Source organism: Tyto alba, unplaced genomic scaffold (genome assembly GCF_018691265.1).
Source record: "Tyto alba isolate M040663 unplaced genomic scaffold, T.alba_DEE_v4.0 Super-Scaffold_38, whole genome shotgun sequence".
In the NCBI taxonomy this organism is placed as follows: domain Eukaryota; kingdom Metazoa; phylum Chordata; class Aves; order Strigiformes; family Tytonidae; genus Tyto; species Tyto alba.
This window is the reverse complement of record NW_024881313.1, coordinates 17000256-17028252: the sequence shown is the minus strand read 5'-3', so window position 1 is coordinate 17028252 and position 27997 is coordinate 17000256. Positions and strand designations below refer to the sequence as shown.

Here is a 27997-nt window from a genome sequence, read left to right as displayed (position 1 = left end):
CACCTCTCCCTGCCGCTGCTCTTCCCTCTCCCCCCCCCCCCCCCCCCGCCCCTCTCCCCCCTTTGCCCTCCCCGCCGCGGCTGGCTCTGCCGGGGCAGCCCGGGGAAGGCGGGGCGGGACGGGGCTATGAGCCGGGCGGTGGCGGCGGGGAGCCGAGCAGCAGTAGCAGCAGCAGCAGCCGCGGCGGCGGCGGTGGTGGTGGTGTAGGGGCTCCTTCCCCGGGTGGGACCGGGGGCTCCCCGGGGCAAGGAGGGAGCCCCGGAGCCAGGGGAGCGGGGGGGTGGCGGCGGGCGAGCGGGAGGGGGTCGCCCCCCCATGTGTGACATGATCGACTCGCAGTCCGCGGAGAAGATCAGCAAGATGAAAAAGTTGCGGAGAACTTTATCGGAGAGCTTCGGCCGAATAGGTGAGTCCCGCACCCGGAGCCAGACGGCGTTGTTCGGGGGGGGGGAGGTCGGGGGGGGCTCGGCTGCTGGGGCGGCGGCCGGGCGGTGGGTTGGGGGCTGCAAGGCTGGGAACACTCGCGCCGGAGCCGTCCCCGAAAAACGTTTCTTGGGAAGAAAGCTCGGGAAGACAACAGCGCTCTCCCGGCAGTGGTGTATGGGTCTGGGATGGAGTTAGCCCAAAATAGGCTAGAAAAAACAAACTATAAATGAGAGTTGGCTGCCGCGCCTCCATTGCCGAATAGAAACCTCGGCAAAAAGCAAATGGTTATTTTCGGTTTGTTTCAGGTCTGGTGATTCATTTTTCGGTCGGGCTGCACGTTGTTTTAAGTTGAGGCATGAGATGCTGAAGCAGATAACGGCAGTACAGTGACTTAGGAGGCCAGACAAAAGAAGTCTGTCTGTCATCTGCTGCGAAGTCTTGTCGTGCTTTCACTGACATAAAGCAGCCGGAGGTAGCGTTATCTGAGCGCTGCTGCCGAGCGTGTTATCTCCCGGTATCACCGCATCGCGTTTGGTTTTGACACCAGTTTATTTTGCAGTTGAATTTGTTACCGAGAACAATGCCAAAGAGTTCTGGTCTGCTTGGACCGGTGTTTCTCTTGGTCTTTGGCACACTGTTTTGCTTAATTCACTGTTTAAAGCGTTAATTCCCACTGACAGCATCGACACGCAGCTGAGCAGGGGGAGAAGGTGCCTTGGAGGAGGTGGGAGGCATCCCCGAGCTGCCCGGGGAGAGCAGCGGGAGGTGGTGCCGGAGGGCCGGGCAGCGGCCGGGATGGGCGAGTGGACACAGCAGCCCCCGTCCTTGCAGATCCTCTGTAAGGGCCCTTCCACAGCCCCCACCCATCGGTTTTCCCCCTGGGACATTCTTCCTTGCAGTCAGCCTGGCAGGCAGACGTGGGTCAACTTTCAGAGCTGCTTTGTCCCAGTGAGGGGATGTGAAGTGCCTGCGCTGCAGCTGTGAGCTGTGGCATTTGGTCCTCCCTCCTACCAAGGAGGTCTGCTAAAGTATGTGGACATTATAAATTTTATGTGTCGTGTATGCATTCAGTGTATTAACTTTAGCTTCTAAGTACTGCAAACTCAATGTGTAGGATAACATTTGAAATCAGGTATCTTTTATTGTCCTATTGCAATATGAAAAAGACTGACAGAAGCTCATTCATGCTTGTAAACCAGGGAGTTTCAAGGATAAATGCCAAATTTCAACTGTGAAGTGAATGTCAAGTCACGGTTATAAATGCCTCTGTCCCCATATGAAAATAGCTTTCACCTATCATCAGTCTTAAACTTGTAAAATGCATTTAACTTTGATTAGAGAAAAAAAAGCAGTCAAGTATTTTGTCTGTCACGTGTCTCTATGTTTGTGTTACAGACACAGAGACACACAAAACTGTGGAAAGGTTTTACTAATGGTGGAAGTCATTAACAAAGAAAATATTTTGAATGAGGATGCTGCTTTGTTGTAACAGTGACAGTCCTGTTAATGCCTTTTAGGGAGCAAGGCCCCTCTGGCTGGTAATTTCTGCATGTTTTAGTTGGCTCTGTTGGATGATCATCTCTTTTTGTCATTTTTCACAAATTAAACAACTGTCTAGTTTCCTTGGAAGCCTTGGCCTGATTCTATGTACATGCATTGTTAATGTCCTCCAGCTCCTCCAGTTCTTTGTGCGTAGGAGTGTGGTCAGGTGCTTGGTTGGTTCGTTGGTTTGTTTGTTTGTGGTGGTTATTTTGTGATTAAAATTCAGCTGCTACCAGCAAGACTGTTCAGTCTTCAGATGCTCTAATATTTTGACCATTATTCTGGTAACTGCACTTTGAGGAAAAAAACCCCCAAACTTCTGATGTATCAGTGTGAGGTTTGAACATAGTCCACTCCCTGATACCAGACCCACAGATAAGACCAAGCAAAGCAAGTAACTCTTTAGTTGCATACCAGGAAATCCTCAGTTAAAACACATGCTGTACTTAACTCTTATATTGAAATGAAGGAGAGAAAACCAAAGCCTCATCAGAAAAAGTTTTTCTGGGTATTTGTCACTCTGGTTTTACAGATCTTTTTGGAAGAGCTGGTTCCTTGGTGAGATTATCAAATTACTCATTTAATATGCATATAATCTGGAATTTTGTCAGTCTTCTGTTCAATTGTGATTTATTATAAATAGTGATGATGATCTTTTAACTTTCCCCATTCTGCTGCAATCTATGTGTTTTCATAGGTTTAAGCACACAGTATAGCATCATGAGCATAATCATATAAATGATATAAGAGGAACATGGTGCTTTGAGTCAGACCTTCCCATGCTGAAGTAGGGAACATCTGATGGTCATTCTTGAAATGGTAAGGCACTGCTAGGCCACCCCCCTGTGTTGGTGGTATTCCAGCTGCCAAATACAATCTTTCCAATACTACAAAAATCCTTTATTTTGATACCAAAGATTATATTAGCTTATTGGATAAGATTGGTGAAAATGTATCCTAATTGCCATTGGCTGTGTTGGGTTTTTCTTTGCTAGGGCTTGCAGGATAATAATAGACTACCTTGAAGAGCACCTTCTCCCCACAGAGTAATCCTTTCTATTTGAGAGGCTGTATCAGCAATGAATTTATAATGTTTTTTATTTGGGTGTCACAGTATGTTAAGTAATGTTTGTAGCTATTTGCCCAGCATCTTTAGATAAAACCAGCTTAGTTATCCCTGGGGCACAAGAAAGGGCTGAAGGGTACCAGTGGCAGCCTCAGGTAGACATGGCCCATTTTCTTAACTGTGAACTGATGCTTTCCAGCCACTGCCTTTCCAGTGACTGGCAGAGGGTGATGAAGATAGGGTTTATCCTGCAAAATTGTGATGTGTCCTGTAACTGCTGGAGTAGCTAGTACTGAGAATGTTTATTTTGCTGAGCTGAAAAATGTGATGTGTGAAGTTGTCTGTCTCTGAGCCTTTATCCCAAGCATTCGCTTTGTGCTATGTGTGAGTCTGGTAAAGGTCAATCTGGCACCATGGAGTGTTGGAGGAAATGTATATGGCCTATGGTGCTAAATTGAAGTTTATATTCGAAAATTGATGGGATGGCTTTTTACTGCAGAGGTTACATGCACACAGTTCTAGAAAAATGAACTATCTCTGCAGTTAAGTCACCCTTTCTCCTGGCAGAAGTCTTCTGGTGTTTCAAGGAGTGTCCCTCTTAAAATTTAGTTAAACATAAATAGCTCACTAAGAATCTGAAGAATTTACAGAATTCTTTTTATTGATAGGTTTCTGGCAGCCTATCCATTTTTATACAGACATCCAAATTAATTTAAAAATTCTGATTTCCTTGCTTACGTACTCTGTTGTCCATATAAACAAAATACATACTGTATGTTAATCAGCTTTTAGAGATTCAATTGACTCACTGTTTATTTTAGTATTTAAACCTTTATTAGGTTTGGTTCTTAGTTTTATGCTTTGATAATTATATAATTAAAATTAATAATGAATAATTTTATAAAGTTATAATGATATTTTAGTTATGTAAAGAGTTATTGGCTATGCTTTTGCTGAAGTTCATATAGTACCAGAATCGTATTTGAGATCTCTTCAGCTCATGACATTTAACTTCTGCTTTCTTATGCAATCCCTTCAGTCAAAAACTAACACCAGAGTAGAAAGAAAGGAAGGAAGAAAAGAAAGAGAGAAAACATTTCTGAGATCTCACAGTGCACTGAAAGCAGTCTGTGGCCCTTCTAAGCATCCCTGGGCTTTGTTACTAGCTCCTCACTAATACAAAGGTTATCTCCACTAATCTCCGCTAATGTATACTCACATAGCTCACATACCTGAGATAATGAGAAGTTCATTTATAAACAGTTTATTTTTTTTTTTTAATTCAATAAAGGTTTTTTAAAAGTTTAAAAAGAAAAGGATTGTGTTGATGGGAAGAAATCCCATTTCTAATATAATTTGTTGTATAAAATACGCTGGTTTGATGATTTCTTTTGAAGATGATATGTAGTGAATTGGTTGAGAGTGAAATTATTGTTTAAAAGAATCTGACTAAATGTGTGGCCAGAAGTGTTATATTCTTATTTTTGTCAATTCTTAGAAAGCTTCTCTTAGTCAAAAGTGTAAGTTAAAGACAAGCCAAAAATACGCAGTGAATCACAGATTCCCATTTCTTGTTATTCTCTTACACTGTGAATTTTGTTTGGTTATCTGTTGTTTGGTTATTTTTGGAATGTTTTGGTAATGGGAAAATCTTGTGTTTTGGTAAGGGAGAAAAGCTTGTCAGCATGACCTAGGTGTGTCATATACTAATTTGTAGCTCGTATGTCATTGTGACCCAAAAGGTAAGTTAAAAGATTCAAAGTGTGTTCTTAAAAACTGCTCCGCAGGTGTCTCTCTCTCTCTTTCTCTCTCGTTTTTTTCTTCTTTTTTTTTTTTAATGCCTTAACTCATAGTTCTGGGTTCTTGGGATTGGCAGTGTGAAAACATTTTGTCTAGCCTTCAAAACCATAAAAATGCATTTCATGATAAAAATGTGCAATGTGAACCTCAAATGTCCTCAGCAAAGTCCCAGGGTTTGTTTTTTTGTTTTGTTACTGAGCATGAAATCTAGATAAGTAATTATAAAGCAGTAATCTTCAAAGATTTGAGTGAAGACATGTTTCATGTCCCAGAGAAATGGAAATTTGAAAGCAAAGGAAGGCTGGACCATCCCTGCTTTTCTGTACAAGAACTGGGATTTGTGCCTTGCTGCCCATGGCAGAGCTGCTGCACTTTTTGCAGAGGGTGTCCTGTCTCTGTTATGCCTCTGATACAGCTTCTACAGTTTTGGTGGGTTTTTTTGTTTGTTTGTTTTTTTTTTGTTTTAAGGCTGATAATGCTGTTTCTTCTGAAGACAGGGTTGGAAGAGGTGGTGGTTTAGAAACTACTAGCTATTTGAAGGCAGAAGGAGCATCTAAAAGAGTAAAGGAACTACAGTAGTCTAGATCCTCAACCATGCTAGGCACTTCAGTATTTATCTCCTGCAGAAATAAATGCGTTTTAAGTGTAAGAAACATTATGGTGCTTAAATGCTGAAGAGGGAGCCTTCTGGGGCCACACTGCACAAACTGTATGGTCATTCAGATGACCTCCATCAAATTGCAAACCTTCGTATTTTAAATTGAAAAGAAATAGTGCAATCATCAATGCAATGGTTTGTCTTATTTTAGCTCTTCAAGAGAAGTGAATGACGAGTGCTTTCAGTTCACAACGTGCAGTACACAGTCCCTGGTTGGTCTGGTTGTAGTGTACAGAGAAAAGGAACCAGTCTCATACCTTCAGATGGACACAGTTCAATGGAGATTTGGAGAAATTTATTTTCTTTACATTTCAATAAAGATATCCAGTATGCTAAAGAAAAAATTTCCATCAGCTTAATCTTTGCTACAACTTCAGAACTATTAATGTATTTATTTTCTTGCTTTATCAGTTCACATGATTTCTGCACTGTTTTCCTTGTTTGTTGATTAATTGCGGGTTAACAGTGTAAGAAAGATAAATCTCTTCTGCTTTAGTGTCATATTGTTTAAAAAAAAAAAAAAAAAACAACCAACCAAACAAAAATGTGCCACAATGCATATTATTTCATGAAGGTTTAGTACTTGACAAACTGAATACATGGTTAGGTGTTTATTATACTTCTCCTTTTTGAAGTTCAGTCAGGCTCTCCATAAAGTGTTTTCACGCTCACTAGGAATTAAAATAAAAAAACCCACAACTTGCGAACTCTTATTTTCTTTAACCTGAGAGGATAATATTTTTCATAAATATGTAAATTTACTTTCTTGGAAACATGCTGTGCAGTCCAACGTTCCATTTACAGATTCAGATTTTGAGTATAAAATTGTTATTCATGCCAGCCTGTTCTTTCCTATTATAACAGGAAAATGCTGCTCTGTTTTTCTCTTTGCTGGTGTTAGTTACTTTGTGCTCATTGAAATGCAGTACAGATAACTATTTCTTTTTTCCTTTTTTTCAAGCCTTGAAGAAAGAAGATAGCAACTTTGATGAGGTAGGTTAAATATCTTTGTACCTTATGTAGTCCAGGTATGCCTTAGTATTTGTCACTAGTGCTAAAAGAAACTCATAGATAGTACTGTTATGACATGCATATGTGCTAATACATGCATACTGCTTGAACATATTTTCATTTGCCAAATAACTACCAGATGAATTTGTTGGTTGAAGGCTCTGAATGGAATGCTTGGGTTTTTCTGGAATATAATAAAATTGCATGTTGTATGAAAAGTGGTCAGTTAAAAATATTCCACGCAGAGAAATGTCGCATGTGGAGAAAGTACTTTATAGATCTTTACCCATGGTAATTCTCATAACTGTAGGCCCGTACTGTAACAGACAGTGAAAAAAATATCACCCTTGAGAGGACACCTTATGTAAAGTGCTGCTGCACTGACTTCTTGCTGAATATGTTAACAGAGATAGATGCTTCTTATGAAATAGAAACAAAGCCAACGCCACAAAACCAGCAGCTAGCTGTACTGATAAAATTGATATATAATTTTTCAGTGTAATCAGTTTGGGGTCCTGGCCTACCTGCGATATGTGTGTTAATTTGTAAAATATGCTACTCACAATTTGTGCTTGCTTTTACTTATGGTAGACTTTAAGAGGTTCAGGTCAGTGTGAATTGTCCTGCAGCGCCAGTTTATGCAGGAAGAGGTGTGAAGACTTGTCATACTGTAGTCAGTGCTTGCCTTGCACTTTCCTCTGCCACCATAGCTGGAAGCAAATGGTAGTATTTTCATGTGTTGACGTTACGCTTCTGGCATTTCTGTGTTTTCTTCTTCATTGCATGCTGTAAGCTTAAATTCTTGGCTGATTACAGTGAGATAGCTGCTGTGTAATGCCAGATTCTAGAATAAATAAACGATGATTTAATGTCCTTGATTCTGGATCAAATCAGACTTCATCTCTTTCTAAACAGATCACCCTGAGTTTTACACACCTCTGCTCAAATTCAGTAACAGTGATATAAATGTTTTGCGTTTTTCTGACACGTGTCACAGAAAGCTGTGACTGAGCTTGACCCCTCTCAGGTCTGGAGTGAAGGTGCTGGGGTCAGGCTCTGTTTTCAGGAACCCTTGTCAGATCACACAGCGGTCCCAACTATGTACTTATCTTATAACATTGGTAGAACTGGCTTTCTGCCTAAAAGTTACATCTGTGTGGATATGTGGATATGGCAGACGCTGAATCCTTGTTTTACAGATCTGGTCTGGTTTTGTCCAGCACTTTCTTCTGAAGGCTGCAGTGGTATATCTGTGTAATAACCTATGCAGGTTCTGCACATTGTAAGCGCTACATCAGGAAGTTACTTGTTTGTCCTTCAGGAATCGAGGGGGGAGAAATGAGCTGTTTAGTGGATGTTACTCTACCTACTTTACACTTACATGCAGTAGCTCAGAAATGTGCAGCACTGCAGGAAGTCATCTTTCTTTGAAGAGAAACAACTAAAAATTAAGTTATCAAACCTGACAGGCAAGTGTATCACATAATTGCTTTCTGTGGGTTATGAAATTAATCCCTGTAGTAAAGTAGGACCAAAAGATTCATGAACAGCAAAGCTTGTGAATAAGTTGCATGTCAGAAAATACTTTTAAGTGTTTCAGAAGTGTTTTGGGGATCTTTGTGGCACATTTAGTCCTGTCCATAAGCTCAGAGCACAATAGGAAGAAGCAGTATTGTAGGATTTGTCACTCTTTTGGTGCCTTCTGTTGTGTTGCTTTGATTAAATTTTGAATGAAGAAAACTCTTTTCTGTAGATGCTGCTGGCCTTCAGTCCATGGGACCACTTGAATTAATCCATTTAAAACCATTGATAGTCTGTTTACCTTTGTAAGATCTTATGACATCTTCCAGAGACTCATGTAAATAAATGACTAGGATACAGGCAAGTATTTGTATAGTCTTTCATTCAAAGAAGCAAAGTAATAGTGTGCTTTTTTTTTAAAAAGAAAACCTTTAGCCTTTTCTATTTTTTTTTCCTCCCAATGTTTACTGTTAATGTTCTGGGAACTGGAACATGGACCTGCTCCAGTACCTACTGAAATCAGCAGGAAGATTCTCAGTGTTTTCAGTGGTTTGTGGATTGGTTTCTTCTATCATGAAATAACATGATTTGAGGGTGGGGGCTGGGGTGCAAGCTGTTCTTGCCTGTTTTCAAAGTTAGTTTATTTGAGTGGGAGTAAGGCATCTTCTCCTGGTGACCTGAAACATTGTTACCTGCTCTCTGAGGAAGGCAAACTACAAAAAAAAAGAACAAAAAGAGGGGTTGCCCTCCTCTTCAAAGCAACCTAAATTTCACTCTCTGAGTGTAGGTTCTGGCATGGAAGACATATGTTTAATTCTTTCAGGCAAAGCACTGATTATCTGCTCTGGATACTGAGACATAAGATAAACACCTATGGGGAGTAGTGCTAGATGCAAAGAGTGGTCTATATAAATGTTTGGTCCTTGAGTGAACATTTTATTTGTGCTGCAGTAGTTTGTCAAAATTTAAAGCAGTAACTTTCAACTATTCAGGATTGGACTGTTTGGACTGTTAGTGTAACAAGAACTATAGAACTTGTCTGCTCTGTCTTACAGTGTTGGAACTATTTTCTTTTTCATTCAGATGAGTATGATCAAGACCGTTAACATGTGGCTGAACTGCAGTGTATTTGTTGGAGTGACAGCCAGTGTTGATGTTGTGACTAACCTCGTCACAGGGCTGGTAACCTGTTCCTTTGGTTAGCTGCTTGCTGTTATGATTTATTTCATAACAGCATAACATTATTGTCAGTCAATCTTGAGCTGTTGGTTCATGTCCTTCTGTTGTTAGTGGTTTCTCTAAGCACTTAAATCATGGTTTAGGACCTTCAGCCACATGTGTACAGACTAGATAAATTAATATCAATGTCATAATGAAATCAAAATAAAATAATCTTAAGACTCAAAATCAGTATAGTGAGGGGTATTGCTGTTGTTTAGCTATATTTTAGTATTTTAGTGTTAATTTTGCCCAATATCAAGAGGACTTTTTTTTTTTTTTTTTTTTTTTAAGGCCACCTTCCTTAGGAAATTAGGGTACTGTGACTGTGCTTCCTGCATATGTAATACTTTCTGGCTCCATCCAGTAACCCTGAAGCTGGCTGATACTAGATGCCTAGATGCTTGGTGAAAAAGCATGTGAGCTGGCTGAGGGATAGTGATAAGAATCTCTGCTGATGGAAAAGCTGGAATGAAAGTTCTTGTGAGTGTAGGAGGTTGGAGGTGTTATGAATACTCTGATGTCAGCAAAATCCTTAATACTCATCTCTTCCTTACTATGTTTAGAGTCTCCAACTCTGAGGAAGCCAAATTTCATTTATTTCACTCATGGAACAACTTCTGTGTGTTTGAAGTGAAAGTGTGTGAAAGGGGGAGGGAGTTTTGCCAAGTTGCTACTTTATTCTGTAATGTGCTTGCTCTCACAGTCTCTCTCAAAAAAAACCCAAACCTCAACACAAAAGGCTACTCCCTCTGTGGGATGTTGCCATGAAAAATGTCTTGGTTTAAATGACACCCATCTCTGAACCAGAACTCTTGTGTAGAGAATATTTTGAATTTGAAGAATTAAAGGAAAGGGTGTAGTTGGAAAAAAAAAATAGAGCTATGTAAAGAATGAACAAGGGGAATTTGAATGATGTAGTGAAGGAGGCACATAATATACTAAATAACATTTGTGCATTTTTAAAAAAGTTTTATTTATGGTAAGTAGCTTGAGAGAGAAGTGCATGTAGGAAGTATAAATATGGAACAATATATTTACCATTTTCTCCTGCAGAAGAGGATCTGGATTATGGGAGATGAAGGAGAGGGAAATCTAACCACCTTGAGACTCAGTGTTACTTTTTGTAGGATCTTGGAATAAACATTGATTATTTCACTCCTGGGAAACACTCCTTGGTGTGTGACAGACTTGGGGAAGAGCATGTGATACAAAGGATTTTGGAAACCTCCTTGTTATCTCTCCTTGGGTCCGGTAATTCTTTATTGATCTACATACAGTAAAATCATTACAAGCCATGGCTGAGCTGTCTGCTTCTTGATGACTTTGTTTATATTTAGGAAGCAGGAGACTGGTGGCTATTGAACTGCTTTATGTTGTGATGTGTGGTGTGGTGTGGTGTGATGGAGAATTTCCAGAGAAGTGGTTAGTGTTGTATGGGTAATGTTTATAAACAACCTGAATACCTGTGGGGTGGGGGTGTTATCAGTGCTGAGAACTTGGGTTTGACTTAGGGTGTAGGATGACTCTGATGCAGTTCTCATCTGCTTAACGCTGGGATAAGCAAGCAGCGTGCACTAATCAGTTGTGACGTGACTGAAGGCTGATGGGAAAGAGATGTAGGAAGCAATGCTAGAAAAATAAAAAAACCCTAAAACTGAATTTGGAAAACAAATGTAGAAGTACAGGTGTCAAATCAGTTTTGAAATAATACCGGGGGAGTGGGTCAAAAAAATCTTCATCTGGTGGTTTAAGTTACTTTACCAACTGTGTACAAAGGTGGTTCAGGTGTCTTGAGAAATGAGTCTGTTCAGATGTATGTCACAAAGCAAATGAGAGGAAACATAATTCCAGACGGAAGATAACAACTCAGGATTGGAAGTTGCTGCTTGTGAAGTGTTACTTGAGACATGACCCAGGCAAATTTTTTTTGGGGAAAAGAGGAAGGTAAAAGGTCAGTAATATAATCTGATGCTTCCTGTGGGAGGTCCATCTTCATTTATGCAATCCTTGGATTCACAGGGTCTTTGTGTGTTGGATAGAGATTTTTCCAGTCTGCCACCTTTGGAAGGGAAGACAAGTGGGGATGATGATGTCTCATGAGCCTTCCCATTACAAAGGAGATTTCCCGGGAGATTGTTTGATGCATTTGTGTTCCTGCCTCTCCTAACTCCACTTCTTCATCCCCTCCAGTACTGTTCACTTACACTACTGAGGATCTGGTGTTGGTCCGGTGATTCCCTTGCAGCAGATGGCTTAGATGTCAGCTTGCCCATCGTATTTACTAGTCTCTGCTGTGCTATGTTTTTGAGGCCATTTCAACAAACTATGAATCTGAATTGTGTCACTGATTCTTAGGACTGGTGTGTGATGCTAGTGCGTGTGAATTTGTAGCAGAGTAGTGCCAGCACTTCAGGTTTTATAAAGCCATTCACAGCTGTTTAAAGGGAATAATTGTTTACTCTAGGTGAGGACTGATAATCTTATTAGCAAATGTGCTTCAGGTGAGTCTGAGAATGAAGAGCATGGATAGAAGAGAGAAAATACTGCCATTCTGCTGGAGTGTGGCAGCTTCTTATTGGATCAGCTGTGGGACAGATGTGCCTTTCATCGGTTTGTAAAACTGCTGCTTTGGGAAACTTCCGGTAGCCTAAAAAACCCCAACCCTCGGACAGCCTCATTTAATTTCTCAGAGAATAACCAATATTTATATGGTGACTAGGGTTTCCTGTTACTTCCCTGTGCTGTGTTGCATGTGGAAGAACATTGCTTTCTGGAATATGTGAGGTGCTTCAGAACCAGGTCTAGTTGACCACAGCGCAAGCTAGTAAGCAATTGAGATGTGGCAGGAAAGCCACCACGAAAAGCTGACTGCGGAATGGCTGCTCTGTTGTGTCCAGTTTCAAGGCTTTGAAGCAAAATCTGAGACGATGTCGAAGGTTTTGGTATTTACTTGGCAGTGACTTTTTAGTCATTCAGAAAAGGAATTGTTCTTAATGTTGGGGGAAAAACCTGGGCTTTAGGAGACGATAATTTGAGAACCTTTCTGTTGTGGTTAGGGAAGAGTTTTAATCTCAGAGCATTCCTTGAATCTGTTGAGTGGCAGTGGTTTGACTTTTTGCCCCAGCCATTGATGTGTTCAGTTGTGCATTCTTCTGCCTGGCATGTTTGGTGACAGTGCATCCATTTACCTTTCAGAAAGTGTGCATTATTTCCATGGGGTAAGAAAAATCGTTAAGTCAACTGTGAAACTGCTTACTCCCCTTCTCTGCCTTCTTTTCTCCTATAAACACTGCATGGAAGAAGGTTTCATGTTACTAGTTAATGTGTATGTGTCCTTTTCTTAACTTTTCTTTGAAAATGGATGGAACGAAGGAGTAACTTGGTCTGAATCCATGTCCACAGCAGTGACTTGTGAGGATCCAGCCAAAACACAGACATACAAAGATCTGTTCTGATCTGCATGCAAGTATTTTAGCTATCAGAGAAGCATTGCAAAATGAAGATGAATTTCCAGGCCTACTTCTCTCACTTGTCCGTGTGTATTTTTGTGTTGGATGTTTTTGTTAATCAGATGAGAGGTTATATGCATTCCAGAGATGTGGAGTCTGAATACAAGCTCTTATTATTTTGGTGAAGTATGCTTACATGTCAATACTGCTGTTTATTTTCTTGGGATATATGGGACACAGTAATTTATTTGTAGATTAAGTAGAGTAACACAAATTGTTACGTATGGGATCAGTACCTTCTTGTTCTTGGCCTTGTTGGCCAATTTCCAGTTTGTGAGGCAAAAAATAATTGTGTGACTTCCTTGATAGGTCTGTCTCTTCCATCTTTGTGCTTAGACTTTAATGCTTTTTTTTTTTTTTCTTTCTTTCTTTCTTCTAAGACATGCTACTAACAGACCTATGACTATATTTAAGTCTCCTTTTCATGAAAGGATCTAAGTAAAAATGATTTCTGTCTATTTTTTAGCTTTCCTGAGAAGTTCTGCATGTATGATGCCTCATTTGCCGTGTGTCACAATATCACTGACAACCATCTATTTTCAGGATCCCATCCACAGTAATCAAGGTTCTGAGTCAATTGACACTTCTTGCTATTTATTTGGAAGGGATAAGAAAAGGAGATTGTAGGATGTGACTAGTTTATTTAAACAAAATGGATTTTATGTGCACAAAACAATGCCATTTTGATGTTATTAAGGCCTAAAGAAATTGTCATTGCCTTACACCTTTTTCTCTATATATTCTGGAATTTGTTTATCCCTTTTTCCTTCCAGCAGAGCTTTCTACTTTGATGCCAGATGAGTCACAGTTCTGCCACTATTTATTTGGTTCTTTTCAGGTATGGCAATTCTCCTTATCAAGTTTGAAAATTCAAACTTGAGTATTACAGGTTATTTAGAGGTGAAATATTAGTAGTAATTTAATAACTAAAAGTAAGAGTGAATGCTGCTGAAAACAATGATAAATGACAGAGGCAAGGCCACTGAGAGAGCACATAGTGCATTATCACCAATTCCAAGTAACAGCTGGAATTATTTGTGTTTGGGCTCTCCTGAGATAGTTACTTAACCAGAATTAAATTTCTTGGTAGGATCTCAGTGTTCACCTTTTTCAGCATTGAGAAATAAAAGCATTGTTACTGGCTTCAGATGTTATTCACTGCGGTGCCAGCCCAGGAAAACCAGTGGTTTACAGTATTTTTTTCTGCTGCCATGTGCTCAGCAGGGCTTCTGTTTGTATGTGAACTTCTTAGTCTGACAGCTCATATATACAAAAATACGTTCTTTCATACATAGATGTTTGAGATGTCTTCCTGTTTCTTTTAGTGAGAGTAAAATGAATTTCTTACAAGTGGATTCTTATTTGTACGCAATTTCACCGAGCACTATTTTGTTTTAATGGATTTTTCTCTTTGTTTTCCTCCAATGAAGATGCACATTCAGACTCAGGCACAGGTTGTGGCCATGGTGGTCCTGGAACGGTACCTGAGGCTGGCTTCATGCTGTTCTTGAACTTGTTTTCTGACTTCCGTCTTGAAAATTCAACACTGAAGGAATTTGTTTGAGGTCAGTTGCTGTGATTAGTTAGGTCAGATATGCCCTTCAGCTTTGAAATCTGGAAGACTTTCTGTTATCCCAAGTATGTTGCAAGAAGTAGTGCAGAGGCTAGGATGCATATTTTGGTTCATGTTATTTTTCTTAATGCTCTCTCAGCTGAAGCATTTTTCCTCACTGTATTGTTAGAAAATTATAGAAAGCATTAGAATAACCTATTGAAATTCATATAGAGCTTAATCAGTGTCCCTGTGCTTTAATATCCATCTATCTATTAAAACAGAGTAATTGGTGCTTTCTGACAGAGAAACAAGATTTTCACATGCCATTTTTTGGAACTCCTTTTATTAAGTTTGGCGGGTTGGTTTTTTTTTTTTTTTTGGAAACTAGCCACACGCACATTCCCCCATCTCCCCATGGGATTGGTTTGTCCAGCCTCTTCTGTGTCTTTTGGAATTAGTAGTTCTCTTATTATAGCAGTTTCTGGTTTCATTTTAGTTATTTTCTTTTATCAGTATGGTGACAAAAACTGCATCTTAGTCCAAATACAATGTCAGTAGCTGTCAGTTATCTCTTAGGCAGATATAGTTCTTTGATTTCTTCTTTTATTTTCCTGTTTTGTGCCTGTTTTCATTTATAGCTTAGTCTCAGTGTAATTATCTATATTCACCATTTATCTTTCTTTGGTTTGTCTCGTTCTTAAGCTGGTATTGTTTCCATGTCTGTGGTGACAAGGATGCTACTGAAGTTCTTGCCAGCTGTTGAGGCAGCTGCAGGGGGCATGGGAGCACAGCCGGGGTGGAAGCTTGTGTCCTGAGTGGAGTGGGCAGGGAGAGAAGGGAGCATCTGTGGGCTGGCTGGGGCTGCGGGGGTGGCAGAAGCGATGGAAAGTGTGGTTTGGTGGCTTTCATTTATTTATTGGCCTGCTAAACAGCCAGACTTATTAAATGATCTCCAACATGCTCTGCTTTGCTGATGCCACTTACTGATGAAGTTTTACAGTTAAAATAGGAATCTGTGCTTGCTCAGAAAAAGTTAGGTTTTTTCGCTTATACATGTGAAGAAAGATGCTGGTTCCATTTGTCAGATTCATTATCATTCTTACCATGCCTTGGCTTGTTTAGATGTGGGAAGTCTCTCATGACTGCAGGTTTGCTCAGTTTGGAGGGAAAAGGTGTTTTTTGGGTGTTTTTTTTTTTTTTTTTTTTTTTTTTCATGAAAAAAAACAAAACAAAATAAAACCCCAAGCCACTATGATTTATCATGGCTCCTCATGCACGGAGGGGAACCACATAGAAACAGGATGTTTGCTACAGGCATCTCCTGCTGACCTTGGAGATGCACATAATTCCAGAAACTACAGGACAGCATCTGGAGAAATACTTGAGGTTTTTTTTAGTTAGTTAGTTATTAGTGTTGTATGGCTCAGTTAAATGTGATGTGTCTGGTCATCATCAAATCATGTCAGAAGACCAAAGGTGAAGGGGTATGCCTAATTTGCTTGCCCTTCAAAAAGGCATGCTGTAGTGCTTCAAGACTTTTTCCTTTCAAATCAGTAAGAAACGGCATTTTTATCTTTGAAAGTAAGTTTGTAATAACTAAGCAGTTATGAGTTAGACTAAGTACGCATATTTTTTATATCTCAGAAACAGGTCTTTCAGTGGCATGGAGAGAATGTTTTGTCATGCATTTTATATGGACATTAAGACAATGTGTTCAAACTATGAGCTTTAACAAAGTGATGATATTCAACAAAATGCTATTTCAAAAGTAAAAAAATTAAGTTCTAGCATATTTGAACAAATACTGTTGGGGATCCTGGGACTCTTTTTCTGAAATTTGTGTCTTCTGCGTTAATTTCAGCAAAGTTCAAATTGAGATGCTCTGATAGGTTTATTGCCAGCACTAATGCTTTCAGTCTTCCAGAAGTGGGGTGGAAACTATGTAGATTTATACAGTTGAAGTGATGTTTCATTTTGTTGTCACCAGTTGAGCTTTGGAGAGGATACCCATAAGACCTAGCAGAGCTCAAGGGTATGTTTAGCACTTGCTGATGAGGCGACCCCAAGAGATGATTTCAAGAGGCTGCTGGGGTTCAGTGGTAATGGAAGACTTTGGAGCAGATGTTAGTGGATCCTCATGTTGGAAACTTATGTGAACTGGGTTTATTTTATTGTTAAAGTTTGGAAGAATGCCATGGCTATCTTCCTTGCTCAGTTTCTATCTCTGGTGAAAAATGTAGAGAGAAGGTCTCTTGGAGAAGAAGGGATCAAATGGAAAATGTAATTATTTTTTCTTTTGCCAAAGAACATACAGGGAATTGAAGATATTTAGTGGGAATATATTAATTATACTCGGAGTTTGCTTTTTAGCCTTCTTAAAAATTTCAAATGGAGATATTAAATCAGGCAGCAGTTAGTCTAAACTTTCACGAGTTGCAACCTCACAGTTTTACCACAGGACTGTATAACTTGCACTCATGATCTGTCAGTAATGGTGTGAGCCACTGAGACAAAAACATCCGGAATAAATCCTGTGTCATCCACCACAGCCTTTATCTGGGTACAGGATGAAATTCTGCCTGGGTGAAAAAAGGAGATTCAGTCTCTTAAGTCCAGGCAGCATTGTTTCCTAAAACTTACTGTGCTGGGGGCCAACCAGCTTTGCAGAAAAGGACCTAAGGATCCTGGTAGACACCAAGTTGAGCACGAGCCAGCAATGTGCCCTTGCTGCAGAGGTGTCTGATGGTATCCTGAGCTGTGTTAGGAGGAGTGTTCCCAGCGGGTCAACAGAAGTGATCCTTCCTCTCCACTCAGTACTGGTGAGGCCACACCTGCAGTGCTGTGCCCCATTCTGGGCTCTTCAGTACAAGAGAGACATGGACATACTGGAGAGCGTCCAGAGAAGAGCCACTAAGGTGATTAAGGGACTGGAGCATCTCTCCTATGAGGAAAGGCTGAGAGAGCTGGGACTATTCAGCCTGGAGAAGAGAAGGCTCAGGGGGGATCTTCTCAATGTCTATAAATGCCTGAAGGGAAGATGTACAGCAGGCGGAGCCAGGCTGTTTTCAGCGGTGCCCAGTGACAGGACCAGAGGCAATGGGCAGAAGCTGAAACACAGAAGATTCCCTCTGAACATCAGGAAACACATTTTTACTGAGAGTGTGACCAAGCACTGGCACAAGCTGCTCAGTAAGTTTGTGGAGATATTCAGAAGCCATCCAGACAACCTACCCATCCTGTGCAATGTGATTTAGGTGGCCCTGCTTGAGCAGATGGGTTGGACCAGATGACCTGCCAACCTCCTCACTTCTGTGATTCATGAACTTTATTGCAGGCTGCTTTCTTTCTGCAGTCCATTTGAAGCTTTTTGTATGACTTGTGTCACAAGCAGCTGACTTATTGTTAGTTTAGTCGTATATGGATACCAATAATATTTTAAGTGTTTCTGTAAGGAGAGGTGATATGCTTCATATGTAATTCCATACAGTACATTGCAAATAATTGTGGTCCAAGTTCTATAAAGACACTAAAAGGTACTTTTTCAAACCACTTGTTTGTAAAAGCTTAGAAGAAATCCAGTTGTGAAGATTCTTAAGGAACATCTGTAATAAAAAGCTTATCATCAGAACCTCATTCCTATCCACTGTTCATCTGCCAAAGACACCCCTGGAGAAGTCCTTCTGTTTCTTTCCCTCTCTGAAACCTAACACTTGGTACTCCAAGCAACACAGAGCTTATTGCTGGGGTTTGATTTTTTTTCCTCTTAGAAATCTGCAACTTTGATTCTTATCTCCTGTTTCCATAGAAATTAACAAAATGGGAATTAAAAAAAAAAGGGGTGTGTGTGTGTGATTCTGTTTGTTTTTATTAATATGCATAATATGTGTGTTTAAGCTTCTCCCCTCCCTGATCTTCCATGAGGTTAGTTTCAAAAGCAAGAGGCTCTGAGGGTGCAACCTATAGATGGAATCCAGCTGTATTTATGAACCTCTAAAAGAACTACATTCTTCCAAGAGAAATAAAGCTGCTTTTGCCTGGAATTACTCCTTCATAGCAAACTTGTGCAGATATTTTGGGGATCCTGATTGATTTAACTGGAAAGAGGAAACATTTGTTGCCAAAAGCACTAGAGGAAAAGTAAGCTTTGTCAAATGAAGGAAATTCTGCACCATGTCTTGAGTTTTCCCTTTTTAAAGGACAATAGTAAAGTTGGGGGAAGGACAGTGTTAGAAAAAAGTGAAGCACTTTCTTCTTTTTTGTGTCTTGATTAGTAATGTTTTTAGGTAGTAGGGTGGGAGGGGATATACTGATTTTTAACATGTGGCTCTTCCTCCATAAACCTAGAGGAATGGGGAATATTCCATCACACTTAATACCTGCTGTGTGCATTTATTTTCCTTTGTTTTCTCGTGTAGTTATTCTTTAGATATCTTTCAACCTCTTCTTAAAGACACATCATATGGAGTTGTGTGGAGCAAGTCCAGGCTAGTTGAAGCCTCTCAATTCTTGATCTAAAGTATGGCCTTTAAGTGTTTCTTATGGTGATTTGCTCTGTTTATGAGTTTGTTGCTGAAATGTTTCCAGTTCTGGAATTGGCATTAGCATCAAAAAATAGCATGTGGAAAAAATAGCTGGGGTACCAGAGTCTAACCAGAATTACTCATTTCATCTTACTGGCTGTCAACAGCACTCCTGGTTGTAAATCTGGCTTTAACAGTTTGGGGTCTAACCCTTGATTTCTAGAAGAGTCTGTGAGTTGATGATGATAATAAGGCTATGTTCTTAACTGGAAAAAGCTGTGTGGTACCTATAACTTTCTTTGCTTATGCATAAAGCTGCCATCAGCCTCAATGAAGCACAGCTGAATGACCTCTGTTTTTGAAAGTGTGGCATACTTTTACTTCAGTTTTCTGCCTAAGATTGGCACATCATCACATATTTTACCCCTTTTTTTTTACACAAAGTTTACCCTTTATGGGATAAACTCCCTTCTGTTAGCTTGCATTTGTGTAGAATTGTGCCTTATGTGCTCTTATTGTGGCGTAGCTGCCATTTTTTAATAGCAGGATGGTGTGCATCCTGAAAACTCATTCACAAAGCTCTCTCCTGAGTACCAAACTTCTTCAACAGAAGAGTTCAAAAGATTGTGCTCATTATGCTAAAATATGGTACCCTTAGGCTCCTGCTTGATCAAACTTGGGGATGCTTTAAAACTGGGCCATAATTAATTGTGCAGTAAAACAGAATTATTATTAATTTATCTTTTTAAGAGAAGGGACTAAATTATGTTCACTTGTGCCATACAGTTTTGGAAAACAAAAATATGCATTAATAAACAACATGTCTGTAATTAATTAATGATCCCCTGGAGAGGCTTTGCTCCCAAACTAGCTAATTACTGTGTAGAATATTAAAAAATTAATCCCAAAACACACAATGAAAAATCAGCTATGGGTTAGTGAATTGTGGTGATTGAAACAGATGATTATTTTTTTTGTCTTAATGGCTAAAGTTAACAACCAAGACAAATGATAAAATGCAAAACAAAATTCCAGTGTTGAGGTGCATTTTAGCATTTCTAATTAATGAGCTCTGTTCTGTACCACTAAAAATACTGTAGACCTCTCACTAAAACTAATGTAGGCTATAAATTTATTGTTTACTCTGGACTGATTTGAAAAAGAGTACTGATTACTGTTTGGCTTTTTTTTTCTTATTACTTAGGAAGTTCTTTGCAGGGCCTACATATTAGGGTCCTCAAATTCATCATTCCCTATCTTTCCTGTTATCCCTCTTTGATCTTCTGCCAGGTCTGGTTTTTTTCTCCCTTTTCAGATATCCTTCTAGATCTCTTGAATTTGATCACAAATTACATTTCAGAAACCTACTGTTCTGGTAACCTAAATGTGGTCAGCCATTTAAGTACCTTTAAAAGCAGGTCACTGTGTAGTCTCAGTTGGATTCATGTTACTGGTAACTGAAGTAGATTTTAGTATTTGTTTCCTAAATTCTTAGTAAAGTTTTTGCAAAGTATGAAATGTCCTCTTTGTGTGCTGAGAGCCTCACTGGCTTTCAGGGAAATACATGAATATGTCAAAAATGTGAGTATTTGTAGAATCAAAGCCTTGATTTGTAAAATGATGCTTAGGAAGAAGAACGGGCACAAGCTAGTAATTTTCTTGTTGAAAACAGTGGTTATTGCTCAGGTAGATGTTAGCAGCATTGATTGATTGCTGACAAGAGGTGTCGAAGTGATAAACTTGACAATGTACAAATCATCATAGGTTTGGTTTTTGGTTTTTTTTTTTTTTTTTTTTTTTTGTCCCCTTGTAACTGCAGCAGGCATATAAACTAGACTTTCAGATTTCTAGGTTTTTGGAAGAAAAAAGTGTTTTACAGAAAACTTTGGAGAGAAAATTAAAATTCATCCATGCTTAAATTTTCCTTATGATGTCTCTGTGCAATGCTGCTTCAGCCTAACTGATATCTTATTTCTTTTATACTATTTAAGTGAAGCTTTGATGCGTGCATAGGTACCTTGCCCCATCACTTTCCCTTCCCTCTCCTAAATCCTGTTATGTTATGCTTTGATATGAACAGCTGAACTCTTCTTTAGGCTTCTTCTCAGAAAATGAGTTTTCTAACTCACTCTGCATGATTTGACTATATATAATATTTTAAAAATGGCTGGTTTTAAGTAAATGTATGTTTAAGAAGTAACTAAAGACATCAGAAATATTCATAGCATGACTTTCAATCTTTAAAGGTAATGAGTTAGAAACACTTACAAATCTGTTTTCAAATATAAGTGAAAATTTGATATTGATTCTAAGCCTATTCAAAGCAATTTCATCTAAAAATGAATGAAAGTACAGAATAAAGTAGTTGCTGTCTCTAAAATAATGTATTCAAACTACAGATATGCCTGTTAGGCAGGTTGGGTCTTTTCTTAGTTATTTAAACCTGTCTTTATCTGTCATACATATTGTATATAAACTTTACCATCTTTACTTGATATAAATTATTTCCTTCATGTTATCCAGAGGGATTTGGGAGGGGAAGCTAGCAGCTGTGCTGCTAGCATATTCTCAGCTTTTATAGGTGGTAGAGAAATGCTGCCCTGGTCTTTCTGATTTTAACTTGTGGTTTTGAAAGAAATGGGGAGGTGACAGCAGAGGTAGTCAAGGATGTTTCTTCCTTTGCATGCCTTTACAAAGGGGTCACCATTTTCTTCTTTGCTCTCTCTTTGGTAATCTGTCAAGGTGGCTTCTGGAGTCCCTCTTGGAAAGGCTTTGCTACAACTGGAGAACCCAAGTAGGACAGTTATGGGGATATGGAACAGCTGTGTTGTAAGGAGAAATCCAATAGACGAGGATTGTTAAGCCTGGAAAAGACCACCGAGAGGGAATATGACAGATACACAAAACTATGAATGATGTGAATGAGGTGAATTAAAAAAAAAAAAAAATTAATTGTATGAAGGGAAGTTTTCTGTGGAGAGCTTGACTGAATTGATCTCATTGCCTTGTGTTGCTGCCTCAGCCTTCTTACGGTAAAGGTGCTCCAGGGCTGGTTCTGAAGCTAAAAGACTTCGCAGGGCTTGGGGTGGGGATGACTTTTTTTTCCAATATTTGGGAGAGCAAAGCATGTCTGGGCAACAGAGCAGATATTGGAGGAGGGGACAAATGGAAAACATCTGGAGGGGACTCTCACAGGAAGGGTATGTGTACTCGCTCAACAGAAACCACAAAACTTATCTATTGACTGTCAGAGAAAGCGTACCAGGCTGAGTGGTTTCATCCAGTATTGGCATGCATATGTTTGGGTTTTATTACTCAGAGCTAGGGACATGTTAAAATCACAATGGCATGGTAAGTTTTCTTAGGCCTAATTTTGTTAAACAATACTATTTCTGCTGGTAAAACTCCAGGCCTAGTCATAGCTTTGTATTGGTTCATCTTTTGCAGTTTGCAGTTCATGACTTATCTTACTCAGATGCCTGGCATAAATGAAGGGAAGAAAATAATTCTTTTTGTTGAAATGAGTTGTCTCTTAGAAGTCCATCTAATCTCTAGAGCTGCTGGCAAATCTATTGTAGAATAGCCTGGAGCCAAGAAAGGAGAATAAAGAATAGTGAAGAAAAACTGGAGTATGGGGAAGGCGTCTGGGTGTTTTGAAGGGAGGGGAAGATGTCTTATTAGTCACATAGGATTCAAAATGTGACTTCATTCTCTAGAGATTTTACAAACTTCACAAAAACGCTAATGAAAAACAAATGTTTTATTATGAAGATTTCTTCTTTCTGCCTTCTTAATAATTCTTAAATACTTTAAAATAACTTACAATGAAACTGTTCTCCTCCAGCTCCTGTTAACATTTACTTTCTATTTCTGTTCCTAGTCGGAATAGTTTCACCTTACAACTTGTGTTTCCTTCTCAGTATTTTCAAATGGGACCACAGGGACTTGTTGCTTTAATTTGTTTGTATTCTGTTTCCTTCAAGCTTCGATATCTCTGTGGGCATTTTTCTTTTGTATGTGTGCATGTGCTTTTTTGTTTAACATCAGGGAAGAGTTGTGAGTAAAGGCTCGTTTGCTCTGGAAGTGCACTAAGCCTTACTCTTTGAGCTGGGAAATAAACTTTTTATCCATTCTTCAGAGTACTGAGATTTTAGATGTTTTTTTTTGTCTGTAACAGGATCAAAAACCTGCTCTGTCCTTTTCTTAAAGATACAGCCCACTGTAGAAAAGCTGATAATGTTTCAGCATGCGTATCTTACAGCCCAGATGAGTTTTGTGATCACCTGATAATATTCCTACAGAGATGAGGAGGCAGATTGAGGTCTGATTTTGGTTCTGAAAAATCCCTTCTTAATGGCAACTTTCCTGAAACCATTATGCTTCTTCAAAAAACTGGAAAATTTTTGTCCAGCCTGATTTTCTGCATTTCTTGACTTGATACACAATAATGCTTTATAGTTAATAATGATTATGTGTAAGTTTTGACCTCTTCCTTACTTTGTGCCTATCTATGTATTTCAGAATCTTTTGTGTACAAGAGTTCAATTATCTTGCTTGTAGCTCTCATAGTAATATACCACAGGCTACTGTATATGTCAGTTTAGTTTTTTTACTATATACTTTGTGCTACCTAATTTTATGGAATCACTTTCATTTCCTCTTCTCTTTATGTTGGTTCTTATGTTTCAGAGTACTGCTTGTCTCAAATTAGTGTTGTGTTGTGTTTTGGTTTTCAAATGGGAATATTAGTTTTTATTTTTGCTCTGTAGTGTTAGAGTTTTTGCAGTGTTGGTGCTGTTTGCTCTGCTATTGTTAGTGGTCTGGCAGCCCTGCCATTAATTTCAGCATTTACATGAGTTCATCAGTATGCAATAAAATAGCTCTGTGTAGAAAAGTGATATACATAAATTTCATCTGCAAGGAAATAATAAAATAATTTAGGTTGGAAGGGACCTCGATAGGTCATTTTATCTAGTCAACCAATTGAATAATTCAGAAAAAATCCTATAGAAATTACTTAGAAAACAAGGGAGGTTGGAGGGGTTGTAGTTCTGCTCTAAATTTAAAGAAATACAGAAGCCCAAAATACAGGCAAAGATTCATTCTATGAGTGCTTTTTTTATTTTTTTCTTCTGCACCCCAGAAAAGGGGGGTGGGGGGTGGATGGGGGAGGACTACGATGTGTGTTTCTGTTGTTCTGCAACCCCCTTCCACAAAAAGGGTATCATTTACAGTAATTGCCCATATTTACATAACACTGGAGCAGAACTATAGTTACAATATTACTGGGAAGAAGTACTAGACTTGTTCTGTTTTGTCTCTGGTTATTTAATTACTAAAACTTATTTTGAGTAATTACAGCACTTCCTAAAGGTGCTCTGCACAACAGCTTTAGTTCAGAGAGATATATTTTTTTGGTAAACAGGATCTGAACCTTAAAGATGGGGATCCTGAAAGTACATTACAATACAGAATCCCTTTTTATTCTTAAGTATGCCTACAGTACCTTGCAATTATGTGTTAAACACTTTATTTTCATACTTGGATTTTGAGAATATAGTACTTCTGCTATTTCATTTCAGCAAATTATGAGTGTTTAAAGTAGTGGAGAATATGAACTGTTGTCTGTAACACACATATTTTCAGCAGCATAACGGCTTCATACTGCACATGTATTTACAATACAGCTTTTTAGAGGAGACCTTATGTGGTGGGTTTACTCCAGCCAGTGAATAAGCACGTACCAACTGCTTGCTCCCTCCCCCTTCCAGTGTGATGGGGGAGAGAATTGGAAGAGCAAAAGTGAGAAAAACTTGTGGGTTGAGATAAATACAGTATAATAAGTGAAGGGAAGAAAAAAAAAAAAAAAAACAACCTCCAAGTGATACAAAGACAATCACTCACCACCTCCCACAGGTAGAGCGATGCCCAGCCAGTCTCCAAGCAATGGCTACCTTGGAAAGATCAGATCCCTGTTTTTTATTGCTGAGCATAATGTTATGTGTCCCAGAATATCTCTGTGGTCAGTTGGGGTCAGCTGTCTGGGCTGTGTCCCCTCCCAGCCTCTTGCCCACCGTCAGCCTACTCATCATGGGGGCAGCATCAGAAGCAGAGAAGGTCTTGAGGCTGTGCAAGCACTGCCCAGCAGCAGCTGAAACACTGGTGTGTTGCCAACATTGTGTCACAAATGCAAACAGCAGCGCCATACGGGCTGCTATGAAGAAAATTAACTCCGTCCAGCCAGAGGAAGCACGCCTTATCTTGTTTTCCAGTTTATCTTGCTACGAACAGCAGCACATAAATGCTTTGGAAGGGCATTAACCTTGACTGTGCAGGACTGGTGGCTGGAGCTCCTGCTCTGACAGCTCTAAGGGCACTATGTTTCCCAGAACATCTAGGTTTTATGAAGGAAATGCTTTCTTCTGTTAATGCTAAGTGAATAATGATATCAAGTGGTGTTAATTGTCTGGCTGCACCTGAAAACTTCTGCTAATTACTGTTGTTTCTTAATATGTTTTATGTTAAATTTAAAAGGAAAAGGGTATAACTTTACTAATGTCATGCCAGATATTGTATGTATGAATTGTTGTATCCTCAGCATACTTCTATAGTGAATTTCATGGTGTGACTTGAAAGTTTTTTGGACATTATCTTTGTGTACCTTTCTTTGTTGGCATGAGTACTCAATGGTAGCTCACTCTAAATCCTCATGGGATTTCTTTGCTGGGAGCAGGCAGTCTGGAGCTTTGGAGGAAAGGTCTCGGGATACCAAAACCATCAGGAAGCGGCATCCTAGTTCCCTCTCATTTGTCTAGCAAAGCCGCATTGTCCAGGACCTCTGTAGTTGTTTACAGATCAAAAGAGAAACAGTTGACCCATTCATGGCTTCTGGCATAATGGTATCTCATGTCTGTACTCTCATATCTATCTGTTTTCCCAGTAGATTCTAATGTGCTGAATGACTTGCATTCAAGAGAGAATAATTAGAAAACATGGAGACTTGCACGCAGTCATTAATATGGAGACTGTGGTAAAGGGAAAAAGAAGTATATTGTGTAGAAACATCTGTCAGAAGCACAGAAGAAAGAAAGAAGGGTGACTGGAAGTGAGTACACCCTGTCTTTTATCAGTGTAAGTGTTGGAGAGAGAATGGGGAAGGCCACAGATGACTTCAGATACCTGTTGAAGGATCAGGATCCTTACAAGCTGGGTTAGAGGGGTTAGTGATGGACAAATTGGCGAACAGAAACTTGGAGAGTCATTTGGAGAGATGGCCTGCCTCCACTTCAGACGGTGAACTGAAATACAAGGAGATTAAGTTATTTAAATGGAAGCTAGATTTGTTCTAGTCTACTGAAATACTATGATTCTTGAAAATAAGTCTTTTGGATTAAGTGAACCAGAATTTTATTACCCCCAAGGTAAAAAGTGGGAAAATGAGAGGAACTTAGGAATGGTTCTGTGAGTGCACATAAAAAGAAAGCATCTTGAAAAGTGATTAAGTACTTCAGAAATGTAATTTGCTCTAGGAATGGGGTTTTTGACATAAAGCTCTGAATGTGGCATGACAACATCAACTCTCCATCTACTAGGATGAATGACTCCCTGAACTGCCTTAACTTCGGGAGTGTTTGTTTGGGAGCTTCATTTGACAGGAGAGAAATTTCTGTTCAGTGCACTAGGAAGAAGAGCAGGAATTCTTGTATATTTCTACAGCATCTCATTTTGCATGCATGTCAACATTTACTATTCAAATAATAGTGAAGTAAAAAATAGCTCCCATTAATTAATGAGAAAGAAATGTTGAGTGTATTTGAAGGACCTTTGCCCAGAAGGGAATTTAAACAAATTTTAAAACATGCATGAATAATCAGAAATCCATGTGTTAAAGCTGCACATAAGCCATTGTAGCAGGGCTGTTTTGTAGGCTCATTGGCATCTTTATTCAGTAATGTATAGATAGCACTGGTGTGAATAGGCTTCTGAATGAGTTAATGTGGGGTTGCATAAGGATACTGAGGGGGAAAAAGACATCTTGTCTCTTAGAAATTAAATCTGAACTGATGTGGAGCTTCCTAATAGTGCAGGAAAAGCTGACCCCTTTCAAGATCAAAACAAAAGTTGAAAAGGGCACATGTGTTAGTGGTTTCCAGGCAGTTTCAATGTCCGGTACTATATAAAAAGGTCTTCATAGACTAAGAGCTGGAAAAGTTGATCAGTTTTCAAAGTGTGATGTAAGGAAAGGGTTAACTAACTCATTATGGGTAAGTTAGTATATGAACATAGGCTATAAATGACATCAGCAGTTTGACAGATCATCAATGTTGTCTGTGTTTTCTTAGCAGATCATTTTGTCAATATAAATAGAAAGTGCTTTCAGTAGTTTTTCTGGGGTGAGATTCAGGCAAAAGAGAGTGACAGTATGTCACTTCCCCAGTCTCATTTCCCACTAGGTCTGGTCCTGAAAGCTTGTCTCTGGTAGATCTGGTGAGGGAAAGTAGTGAATTTGGGTTTCTGAACTCTTTCTAGCTTAAAGTGCTTCATGCAGAGGGATATAATTTTCTATTTCACTCCCACCAGTAGCTTTTGTTATGCAGAAAGAAAAAAATGGGAATGAGAGGAACTAGTTACAAGATGGAGACTTTAAAAGTGATACTTAAGATTATTCTTTAAATATTTTACTGTTTTTTTTCTCATAGGTTTTAGGTAGCAGTCTTACAGATAAACACTACTGCTTTCATGTTTTTGTGAATGTATTAACAAGGGTTTTTTTTGGTTGTGTTTTAAGGTTGATTACTCTTTTCAAGCTCTCATCATTCATCAAAAAGCATGAGTTTTCTCATCCAACACTTTTTATGCGCTAACATCTCCCTGGTGTTTTTTTGTTTTATTGTTGTTCTGTAATCAAAGGATACAGATGATTTTGTGAATTGTCATACTTTAAAAATACAAGATGAAACCAAAACCTACTAAGGCTTTGTGGAGGATATGCCAGTGAAATGAATGGGTAGTCTGCATACTCTCACTCTTTCTTCCCCTGTAAGCACAAATACCCATCTTTTTAAAACTGAGGAGGCAGATTGGAGCACTTTTCTGTCACTGGAAAGTAACCAGAATAATCCTGGTTATGTATTTTTGAAGGCAGTAGCGGTGGGACAGAGACTTGCT

At 39.2% G+C, this 27997-nt stretch overlaps 1 protein-coding gene across 1 annotated transcript in view; it reads left to right on the top strand.

The window, feature by feature from the left end:
• The first annotated feature begins 202 nt into the window (after window positions 1–202).
• Window positions 203–27997, top strand: part of CDK14 (cyclin dependent kinase 14) — a 320024-nt gene continuing 292229 nt past the window's right edge. Inside the window, exons 1-2 of the mRNA XM_042801716.1 lie at window positions 203–406; window positions 6454–6485. Coding sequence (XP_042657650.1) covers window positions 316–406; window positions 6454–6485 — 123 coding nt within the window. The 5' untranslated portion in view covers window positions 203–315. The remainder of the gene's footprint in view (window positions 407–6453; window positions 6486–27997) is intronic.